We start from the raw sequence: 12,457 nt of genomic DNA, 5'->3' as shown, positions 1-12,457 counted from the left end.
CTATTGCTATGGTAATTTGGAATAGAGGAGAACAAAGTCATGACACAGCCCTTTCTACTTTTACAAGTAATCGTGTAGAGTCGCCACGAATGTCAATGAAAAGAAATAATATAACAGCATCAAGAAGAAAAGTTGTTTTTATGACATTGTCAGTGATTTTTTGTTTTTATTGGGATGCTTGGGCGCCGATTTTTTTATCTCCCTTTTAAAAAAGAATATAACCCGTTTTAATTAAAATTTTAAATGAGGGAATTTCATTAAAATATTTCCCAAAAAATATTCATCTTCATCTGCCTTAAAACCCCAAATTTTTATGGTTTGTTTACACTTAAAAACCCCTTAAAATTTTACAAAGCTATTTTTTTCTCCTTGCAGAAACCTTTGAAGAAAAAATCACCGTAGAAGTATTTTTTAGAAAATCTCATTTTTGCTGCGTTCGTGGAAAAACTTTTTTCTTTTGGCGTTTGGAACAATGAGGAGACAAATATTTTTATTGCTAATCTGCTGCGAAAAAAAGAAAGTTTGTTTTTAAATTGCGGAACCCTCAGAATGGAAAAATATATAAAATCATTTTAAATTTAAAATTTAGAGGTATGAAACAAATATTACGGCATTTTAAGGAAATTTAAATTGCAAAAAATGAAAAGGACAATTATCTGCTGAAATAAAGTTATTTTCTTTTGAGTGAACTTTAAAACCCATATATGAAAAAATTTTCATAATATTTTTCATTTCATCTTTTTTTTTCTTTAAATTTCCCTTTCATATTGTCTTTAAATTTTTTTTCTTTTGTAATTTAAAAAAATTATTTTGTTTTTTAAATAAATTTTTTTGCTTTCTCCTCTTCTTAAATTTTATTTTAAAAAAATATATATGAATTTTTATCCCCCCGAAATGGGTTTAACAAAAAAAAGTTGTTATGTCAATTGTAAGGGGTCCAAAAACCAGTGGGGTTATTGATAGGGGGCCTTTTTCTGATTGAATTTTCCCTTTTCCCAAACTTAATTTGAAAAAAAGGGGTCGGGTAAAAAATTCCAAAAATTAGGGCCCCTTTGTACTGATTAGGCCTTTTGTCTAAATTATTCATATTTTGTTATTACACGTTTCGACGTTTAATAACAACTTTTTGTGTTTGATCCTGATACAAATTATGAAAGCGATATCCTTAAAAGGTGAAGGTCGTTGACTTCAAACCACTTGCCTCTCACAGCGCCAAGGTCTTCGGGTTTTTTATGTGAGAAAGCTATCAAGTTTGATTACGGAACGTCGGTCGTTCTACTTGCATGAGCTATTCTGTGTTTGTCCCGAGTTAAACCCAACCAAAATCGTATGATTCTATACAATGAGCTTGTTAGTGTGTAAAGTAATTCATGTGTTCAAATATAAGGCATTTAGGCATGCTATTCATGTATATATTTGTTCTTTTCAATATAATTTTACTTACAGCTAACCATTTTGTACGATCATCTTACTATGTCAGGTGTGAAACAAAATCTTGCTCATGTTCTTTAATAACAAGAAAAATATACATACTTTAGGAAAACGCGTTATTGTATTGAACTAGAAAAGCAAGCAGGTGGCTGTGTGGCTAATACATATGACTCAGTAAAGCAGAACGATAATTGGTTGGAAAATGAGAAGCAAATATAACATACACATTTTAATTTAAAAGGTAAAACAAAAACAATATAACACTTTGATTTTGTTTAATTTAACCAACGTCACTTACGTATCTACATACATGTATATCAAGCACCAAGTAAACTGACCCCATTCACTGATATCTGGGGTCATGGGCGAGAGTTCCCGTCGAAATAAGCGAATATGTTTATGATGAATATCTCATCCCCCAAGTCCTAACTCATCGTTTTTATTGTATTTTCCATTTACCATAAAGAGAGATTCTGTTCTCATTTGAACATGTTCAACCTTATTTACCCCAGAATATAAATAAAGTAAATTGTCAGTTTCACATTTACACTGATATCCAATGTACTGATCGTTAGGAGTCTGAGTTTTGATAGCCATATGTTAACTTAAAACACTTGCCTTCACTCGACTTAAAATCACGTAATATGGATAAATACTACGACTTTACAGTTTAAAAAAAAGACCTGTGTTCTTGCATTATACAGTTACGACTAAAACATTTCGATATCTGAAGGGAGCCGATATGAAGCGCCCGGCTAGCTCAGTCGGTAGAGCATCAGACTTTTAAGGCTGAAGAACCTCTGATATCTGAGGATCGTGGGTTCGAGTCCCCCGTTGGGCGTTATATTTTTGATAATTATCTTTACGCGTTCGTTTTGTAATAATTCCAAGTTTAAACATCAATTAAAACATTTCAAACATATTTACTCCGGGTATGAATTAACGCACACATCAGATAAACCCGCCGTTCTGAGAATAAGTTAAGGTAGCCATTTGTTAACTAAGACACCAATTACCCTCAACGATGTACTTTGTTCCCTTTAAACGGATTAGTAAATACATCAACTTGACCGTTTTAAAAACGACCTGTGTTGTTTTTACATTTGATGTTTCTTTATTTGCAATATTCCCGTCATATTTCAAAATGTATAAGATTATAAAAGATGTTAATTGAAATACGAATTGAAAACGATACCAAACATCCGTTTTTATCATCTTTAGGTGTATCACCTAAAGCTAAAATATCCGCTGAGTGGGGTTGTAGGCGTGATAATCGCCTACACTTTTGAACTTTGCTTCCTGTACTAACAGTTTCGATTTTTTGATAGTGTCTTCACAAACACATTAAAGGCACATTATGCCAAAGAAATCGATATTTAGTAAATTCTTTAGAAATGTCAAACACACGTTAGATAATGTTATAATTATAATGGATTTAGGGGATTTAAGATGTTAAACAGCTGAAGAGTGTGAATTATGTGCCGTAAAGAAAGCAAAATGTAAGCAAGGTAGTATTTTGACTTCAATACAAAATACTACCGTATAAATGTTTTTTTTTTCTGCGGTGACTTTATTTCGGCGTATTCTGCGGTCAGTTTCAGCGGTCAGAAATTTAAAAAAAAACGCAGAATTATTTTTCTCCATGTTTTGTTTTTAACCTGATCCGATATGTGTCCTACATTATGATCTGTTTCGTCTTAAGTAACAACGACTTACGGATGAAAGCGGTTAACTGGTCGTCAAGTTGTATAAAAGAGCTGTCGGCTAAGTATATAATCTGTGCTTGTAAGAAGCCTTAATTGGACTTAAAACATTGTTTAGTCAAGCGCCCGGCTAGCTCAGTCGGTAGAGCATCACACTTTTAAGGCTGAAGAACCTCTGACATCTGAGGCTCGTGGGTTCGAGTCCCCCGTTGGGCGTATATATTTTGATAATTATCTGTAATCGTTCGTTTTGTAATATTTCCTAGTTTAAACATCGTTTTAAACATTTCAAACATATTTACTCCGGGTATGGAAATAAAAGAAAATTAACGCACAAATCAGATCAACCGGCCGTTTTGAGAATGAGTTAAGAGTATTTTCTAGTTTACACGTCGTTAAAAACATTTCAAACATATTTACCCCGGATATGGAAATAAAGGAATTAACACAAACAACCAGATACACGGGCCGTTATGAGAATGAGTGTTGGTAGCCATTTGTTAACTTTAAACACCACTTGCCTTCAATGAAATTTTTGGCTTCCTTTAGTTTTTTGTGTTTGTTGCAACAAACAGCATTTCTCTGCATTAAAACGGACTTTATACTGGATTTTGCCATTCTTGAAAAGTGCATAAAACTTTGTAAAACTTTTCTTTGTCTTCAGCACTTTATCACAATCAAGGTAAATATTTTTACTGTTGTAAATATGTATTTTGTTCATAAAAGTCCTTAAAACATAGATTGTAAATTGCTCATCATTTTACATTGAGCTTTGTTATTTGAATTTTGGCCTACTTTTAATTGGGCCCACTTTGTGAAAACAAGCATAGCTGACAATGTTGAATCACTTTAATATAAACGCATGGATAAACACTTCAACTTGATAGTTTTCAATGTGTTGTTTTTACATGTAATTCGTTTATTTGCAATTGTCATTATTCAAAATTCACGTCATATTTTTATAGTGTTTAAAATTTACAAAAAAAAAATGTAATTGGACGACAAATCGTAAGCGATACCAAACTCCCGCTTAACTAGTCCAAATAATTAACCGTGAAAATAGTTATTGGCGACGCCGGTGAGCGGCGTCGTCTTATATGGAATGCTTTTTATTTTTGCCTATGGAAGGAGCTGTTATTATTAGCAGTTAATTTCATGTTGAGTTAATTAGATTTATTTTGATTCGTAAAAATCAAGTAAACAAATATGTTGTTATATTTGTATTTAATAACTTTATATAAAAAGCATGTGCATTGTGATATTATTTTTACGAAATTGCAGGCTCAGTTTAACAGCTTGTCCCTTAGTTTTATTGACAATACTAAAACCCGGATTTCGAATATCGTTGTGGTCTACATTGATGCCGTATCCATTCGTTAATTCATTTATATATTTTCAAAATGTTCTTACAAGAAGAAAGTTCACCTGCAAATGAGTATGATTTTATCCATATTACGTTGATCTGTTGCACAGAATGGTTGTTTTTACAAAGTGTACCAGTATCCGGATGTTGAAAGCTATCCGATTTTCTGCAATAACTGATGGTCATCTATTTTTTTATGAATACTTTACCATTAATTTGCATGGCTTAATAAAACTGACTGAGCCTGCAACATTTCGTAATTTTAATGTTTAGGGTGTTCTTTTGGGTTTCAGGTTTTCTCTCTTTTAAGGGGAAGTAACTCATGTTTACAAAATTATTTGTTCTTTTCTGTCTACTCTATATTTAGTATTACTTACTATTTTTTGTTTTTTTATAAAATTTACCAGTTGTCATCAAAAGGTCATCAAGGTCATCAAAAGCAGAGAGGCCCTGATGAGTGAATATTGATATATATTTTTACTGGCTTGATATACCCTAGACCAGATTTTTCTAGTTTGTTCAGTTGGTACATGTACATACCTATAGGTATTCTGCTAGAGGCATCTTCTAATCACTATGTGAAATTATTATTTTCTATGTGTTTGTATATGAATTGTTACTAAAATAACCTTTGGTAAAAATGAAAGGTAGAATATTTAAGCTATACATATAGATGCTCATTTTAAACACTTGATTACATTATATGCAGTTAGTTATACATTGTATAGTAAAGTCTAATGGAAGGTTAAAAGAGGGACAGTATTTGTTACTGTAAGAGATATGCATTTAATGTTTAGACACTAACACAACTTAATCTGTATCACATGATATAGACTATTTGAGATTTTTTTTACTTTTATACTATACAATATCATAATTGTTTTCTTTCTACAAGATTATGGATTCCTGTTAATAGGATGTAATATTTTTTTTTAATGGAACCTGAGAATTATTAATGTAATGTGCATACTAGTGTATCATAGTATATGGATATAATGTGCATTTCTGCATTTAAAGACTTACAGTTATGATGGATGAGACTTGCATTTAAATTTATAAATGATAATACATGTATTGATCAGTCTACAGGTTATAGTTGTTTATACCCAGTGTTAGCTGGCTAATAATATTATCTATAACAGAGTTTATATATTCTACTAGATTTTGAATTCCATCCATTAGTACCAATGTTAATGTTAGGATTTCATATTTATTTAATAGAAACTGGGAATTATTAATGTTATGTGCATACATGTATATCTTAGTATATTGATATGATGAGACTTATAATATTTCTGAATTTAAAGAGTTACAGTTATGTCATTATTATTAAAGGGATGAAACTTTCATTTAAAGTTATAAATGATAATACATGTATTGATTGAAAATGTCCTGAAACTTGGATCAAGCAATATAATTGATAAAGTCTCAAAAAATCATATTTTGAATGGTTATTCTAATTTTTTTCTAACATGTGCATAGATTGAAAAGGACAACTTCTGTCTTATCTATTTGTAATGGAGGGACACCGGTCTCAATTTCCAAGCTTAGGTCTCCTGAGTCAACCCTACAACAGACTTTTCATAGAGTAGATTGTTACTTGCCCTTGAATAAATTTGTACACACAATTTTATAGCGGGTGATTTTTGCCACATGAAAACTAACAAAGTACAAAAAAGTAACCGGGCGCCAGACACAAAGTGGTGAGTTTGTTGCATTTTCCTGTTTTCGCCCAGTGCCCTTGATGCAAAATACAAATCAGCCTTCATAAAATTTCTTATCATAGAAAAAGGGTTAGTTTTTTATCTGTACAAAAAATAGATATTGTACATGTATTATTACAGTTATGTTCACTTTCAAATTGACCTGTTATAAATAATGGCACAACCAATAGTTTACTGTCTAAGCCCTTTTTAGTAAAAATAATTATATGTAATATATAAATTGTTATTTTAATTTAGACTATGGGTATGTAAGGTTTTTATTTCTTATTTATTAATTAAGAATTAATTATCTGTTAATTTAAAAATCTAAATATCTGTCACGGTTTAGAACTGTTCACTATTCAGGCCAGAAAATGTGTAAGCGGCCAGATAGTTCAATCGCTTACAGCCGCAGTACATTATTCTGTGGGTCACAGGTTTGAGTTCTGGTCAAGCTGAAAGTTTCTCTCATCCAGTGACTGCATATAAACCATGAGTTTAATTCACTATGCACTGTAAACATCAGAAATTCAAGGTCATAAACCAATAGAGTGGGGAAATATGTTGTGGTTTAGAACTATTTCATTATTAAAGAGAAAATGTGTAGCCGGCCGGATAGCTCAGTTGGTCTTCTGAAAGTCATGGGTTCGAGTCATGGTCAGGCAGTTTAAGTCAGGGTTTAGAAGTGGTTTTTTCAACTGACACATGTTTGATTCATTTAATAGATTGTATTTTATTTGAAATGGACAAAGGCAGTATTGCATGATACTTTTAGATCTACAAAAAGCATTTGATACAGTTGATCACACTATACTACACATGAAGAAGTTCTTTTTCTTCTTCTTCATGGAACTTCAAGCATCTGTCATAAGTAATGACATTCTTACATGGTTCAAGTCTTATCTCTGATAGCAGCTGGTTGATGTGGCTGGTACTCCTTCTACTACTGCTCTGAGTACCTATGGTGTCCCCCTGATGTTCATTTTAGGTCCCCTTTTATGTGTAATATATGTCAATGACATGTCTGCAACCTAAGCAATAAGCTTTTATTATATGAACAGGCACAAGTATCAGACCTGGGAAGAAAAAATATGACCAGATTGATAAAAAAAACTTGTGTGCATCTTAAAATTGTCACAAACCAAAAAAATGTAAATAATGACCCCCTTTAAAAATATACTTTAAATTAATAGTATATTTTTAAAGGGGGTCATTATTTACATTTTTTTGGTTTGTGACACTTTTAAGATGAACACAGTTTTTTATCAATCTGGTCATACTTTTTCTTCCCAGGTCCGATACTCGTGCCTGTGATTATATGATGATGACTCAGGTATCCTTGTATTTGGTAAAATAAATCGTAAGATTACTTAATTGACTATAAATTGTCTTTGCATCTTGGCAAGACAGAGTCTTTTCTTTTTGGTTTAAGTTTCAACTTAAACTGGGCCTAGCCTCCAGATCACATGAAATGGTACTGCTATAAAGTACACATCTTTTGTTAAGTATTTAGGTGCAAACCTGGATCAAATTCTTTTGGCGTCGCCCTTTGATGCTTTGCATCAATGCTTTTCTTGTTTAACATTGTAACGCTTTATATTATCAAGGCTTTTTTCAACGTCTAAACGGATTGTATCAAAAAGACGTAGAATAAATCAAATTTATAAAAGTAATGAATATCCGGTGAAAATATATGCAAAGCAATGCACAATATACCTTTTTTCAATCAGCAAAGCCAAATTTTCAATTTGTCTCCTACATTTGTGCGAATGCTGGTTTAAATTTTTAAACCTTGTTGTTTTCATCCGTAGTAAAATGGAGAAAAACAGAATCCCTGAAAAAAGTCTAACACGTCAAAATTGAAAATGCTGCAGGCTCGGTTTGATTGAGCCTGTTCATGGGACTGGTAAGTGCAAGTTACCATCCACGCCCCCTAGCACCGGCTTAAGCAGAATTCAACATTAACCACGAAAATCATAGAAACATCATACGGTGATCATCATGGAACCTTCAATGTGACACAGTTTTGTTTCTGTTTGTTTGGATTTTTACGGCACGTCAACACATAAATGGCCAGTGCCATTCCATGAAAAGCGGCGTATGATCCCCAAGTAAAAGAATACTTGTGCCCTAAATGAGAAAACAATGGGCGGAACTAAATAAAATGGAATTTTGAAAGGGGAACGGAGGTTATGAAGCCTGCGTATCACAGATAAGACGTCAAAAGACAAATTTGAAAAGCAGGCAACATATCTTAAGGGTGTTATACAGTATTCAAGTAGAAATACTGAAACCACCCAAATAGAAAAAGGCCGAAGAGAAGAAACTAAAAGTACCAAATAACATGTATACACGTCGTGCTGAACGATCTTCAAGGATCGAAAATATAACATCATTGATTAAATGTACGGGGAGACTTTTAACAGCCGCAACACGGCACAAATAACACGGATGTGACAATAAAATGGAGAAAAAACAGAATCCATAAGTCATATTGAAACTATACATGTTGGTGCATTAGAAATTATGAATCGGCGTTATACGATTTTTTTCCAATAGTGTGAACCACTTTGTACGCCCCCCCCCCCGCCTCCCATACAAATATATAAATATGTATTTTTGTGAGATCTATCTACCTACAAGGTTTCATGTTGATATCTCTTATAGTTTTAGTGTTATGTCTCGGACAAAGTTCTAAGTATAACAAGCAATTATCATAGTATTGCAAGCAATCCATAAGTCCCCTACCGGTTAGAACCCCATCAACATTCTGAAGGGCCTTTCACTAATGTTTCAAGTTTTCTCTATTTTAAGTAATTTGTTGGAAAAGTTCTTTAAAAGTGATCACAGGAAACAGTTTTTATGAACAGACAGACAGACGGACTGAAGGACACTCTAAAGTTAATATTTTGAAACATCCCTGTTACCAAAATATAACATTTTAAAAGCAAAATCTTAAACAGGAGATAACTCTTGAATTAAAGATGCAATTTCATAAAAAAAATTCAGCTCTTTTTTGACTTATCACAAATATTGTTATATTTGCCATGATTTAAGCCTATTTGTTGCCAAGGCAACTGATATTTTTTCAAAATAGAAGAACAGATAACACATGCATAATCTCAAGACCGCCATCTACCCATATGTCAAGTTTTATAAAAATATTTCCAGTACTTTTTGAGTTATCACTGGATTCAGTTTATGTGTAAAATTTGCCATATTTTCAGTCTATGTGTTGCCATAGCAACCAGAATTTTCAACATAGGAAGAAAAGAAAAAGACGTGCATAATCTCAAGACTGCCATCTACCCATATGTCAAGTTTCATAAAAATATTTCGAGTTCTTTTTGCTTTATCACTGGATCCAGTTTATGTGTAAAATTTGCCATATTTTCAGCCTATTTGTTGCCATAGCAACCAGAATTTTCAATATAGGAAGAAAAGAAAAAGACATGCATAATCTCAAGACTGCCATCTACCCATATGTCAAGTTGCATAAAAATATTTCCAGTACTTTTTGCGTTATCACTGGATCCAGTTTATGTGTAAAATTTGCCATATTTACGGTTCTTTAGCACTGCACTTCTACAGAACAAGATATATCAACCTACAAAGTTTCATGCTAATATCTCTTATAGTTTTAGAGTTTTGTCCCGGACGAAGTTTAAAGTGAAAAATTAAACAAAGGGCAATAATTAAAAAAATAGGCAAGGCAGAGTCACGGTTCTTGTGCACTGCACATCTTCTCAATCAGACTTATCTTACTTTTAAGTTTCATGTTGATACCTCTTGTTGTTCCAAAGTTATGTCCAGGGCAAGAATAGCAGACGGACGGACTGGCGGACAAAGCCGCGACTGTATGCTCACCCTTCGGGAAGCATATTATTAAAAATTAAAAAAAAAAACAAGCATAATGTTGAAGGATAATCATTATTATATATAAATTTAAGTGTCATTCCGAAATAGATCCTATGCATAACTGAACTATATACGTGTATGTATAGGATATCGACCGAGTACGAGGTCTTTCTGTCTAGGAAAGACCTGGTCACGAATTTCATGTGACACCGAAAGCACGTAGCATATTGTACATTTTGTTAAACATTGTCAAAAAATAAGAACAAATAACAGTGTCTTTAGTTGAAAAAAAAATTGTAAAAGTACAATAATGCAAAAAAGCGAAAACACAAGACGAAAATCTCAAAATGCAATAAAACGAAAATTGAAAATCCAACAGATGATATGCAAATAGACGATAGATTTTACGTGCCCTATTTTCGCCCTTCTTTTGCCGTATTTTCTCTTTTTCGCCTCGATTATCATCCATTAGTGTTTTCGAATTTCCGCATTTTGGAGGCAAAGAAGCGAAAACACGACATGGCGTAAATCAGTCACCATAAAAATTAAAATAATCTGTTAAAATAAATCCTGTAAACAGTGAAAGGTCTTACTACATGTATTTATAGAACAAGAAAATGCTTCTTGTATTTTACAGATGACTCAACAAGATTCAGGTGTGTAGCCAAAGAACATGTGAATCATATGTCCAAACCCCAAATACCGCCAAACACTTTAAGGAAGACCACTTGGGCGCTGAACATGTACAAAGACTGGGCCGCATATGTGTTACGTCTACGGGAAGACGTTAAATTAGTCAACATTTTGGAAGCAGAGCAGGACATGACAAAGCTGTCAAATGAACATTTAAACACTGCTTTATGCAGTTTTATTTTGTCTCTTAGAAAAAAAATGGCAGTGAATATACAAGTGGTAGTTTGTTTTCAGTAGTTACAAGTCTTCAAAAACACCTTAAAATCAATGGCCGCCTGGTTTCTTTTTTGAATGATCCACAATTTAATGATCTCAAAACATGTCTTGACAATTCTATGCAAAACGTTACTAAGCAAGGGGTGGGGTTTATAAAAAAACAAGCTGCGGCCATTACGAAAGAGCAGGAAAACGCTTTATGGGAACAGGGAATTTTGGGTAACGAAAACCCTCAAAGCCTGCTTTACACTATATTTTGGACAATTGGGGTTAACTTTGGGTTACGCGGTGGGGATGAACACCGAAATTTGACCTTAGAAAATTTCAAAATTTTACAAGATCAGGATGAAGTGTTCTATCTAGAGTACTGTGAAAGCGTGTCTAAAACGTATAAGGGTGGTATCAAGCATCGCCAGATTGATCCACACAAAGCTAGGGCTTATGAAATAAAGGGGAGTAAACGTTGTCCAGTTACGCTATTTCAGCAGTATCTTTTAAAGCTTAACCCAAACTATTCTCATTCTGCCTTTTATTTCAACCCACTTGTAAAACCCATGGACGATGTTTGGTATTCTCTTACTCCTGTTGGCCATAATAAATTGAAGGATTTTGTTAAAACAATTATGAAAACTGCAGGCTTTGAGGGATATTTCACTAATCATTCATTGAGGGCTGCCACAGCTACACGCCTATTCCAGGAAAACATTCCTGAGCAGTTAATCATGGAGCAAACAGGGAATAGAAGTAATGCCCTGTTTAGCTACAAGCGCTCAAGTGATCAACAAAAGCGCTTAGTCTCTAATGTATTGCAAGGGTCAAATATAGCATAAACAAGCACGACTGTTGCCGAACAAACAAGTAAACAAAATGTTTTTAACGTGTCAAACTCGGAGGTACATATTCATATGCAACTTTAAACGATTGTAATGGTGCATTATAGGTCGATGTAAGAAACATTAAAGCTGCATGCTTCCAGATGAGACGAAATATATCAAGAAATCAAAATTGAGAAAAAATTGCTAAGATTTTGTAAAACGAATAAAATTTCAATTAATAATTTGCATGTTATGTGCGATTAATGACTAATTTTTCTGCATTCACCATCATATTTCTACTGCATGACTAATGCGATAAAGGCTTATTTTGTAAATTTTGACTTTATTTAGTAATTTAGGTGGTTTGTAATTTTGTGAGTGCCGTTTTTTATGTGTTAATTGCTCCGCGCCCACAGGCGCGGAGGTAATTGTGTTTACTATTTTTTTTTGTCCATGGGCCCGGATTTGATCATTTAATCCCTTCGATTTACAACTAAAACTAAATCCGCATTCAAGAACTCCTTTCGATTTCTATATTGGTTTTCCCTTCGGTGATTCGCAACATGTCATATTAATGAATCAGAACAGGTAAGCAGTTCTGCTGTACATGAATTCGAAAGCTATAAATAGCTATAAATGTTCTGATTTTTGACACTTAGGTTATACATTTGTTAT

General features: G+C 33.1%; 1 protein-coding gene and 1 non-coding gene across 2 annotated transcripts; both read left to right on the top strand.

Moving 5' to 3' along the window:
* Nucleotides 1-2,180: 2,180 nt before the first annotated feature.
* Nucleotides 2,181-2,272, top strand: Trnak-uuu (transfer RNA lysine (anticodon UUU)). The gene is given in 2 exon segments: nucleotides 2,181-2,217; nucleotides 2,237-2,272. It is a non-coding gene; the product is annotated as a tRNA-Lys (tRNA).
* An 8,814-nt stretch (nucleotides 2,273-11,086) lies between these two features.
* LOC132730595 (uncharacterized protein KIAA1958-like) lies at nucleotides 11,087-11,937 on the top strand. Its single transcript, XM_060716554.1, has one exon. The coding sequence runs from the start codon at nucleotides 11,087-11,089 to the stop codon at nucleotides 11,795-11,797; it is 711 nt and encodes a 236-aa protein (XP_060572537.1). The 3' UTR covers nucleotides 11,798-11,937.
* The last annotated feature ends 520 nt before the right edge of the window (nucleotides 11,938-12,457 follow it).

The sequence above is a fragment of the Ruditapes philippinarum genome, unplaced genomic scaffold, assembly GCF_026571515.1.
Source record: "Ruditapes philippinarum isolate M1 unplaced genomic scaffold, ASM2657151v2 ctg15706_1_1_1_1, whole genome shotgun sequence".
NCBI classification, from domain to species: Eukaryota; Metazoa; Mollusca; class Bivalvia; order Venerida; family Veneridae; genus Ruditapes; species Ruditapes philippinarum.
The sequence above is the reverse complement of the archived record's forward strand: the minus strand, read 5'-3'. Positions and strand labels throughout refer to the sequence as shown.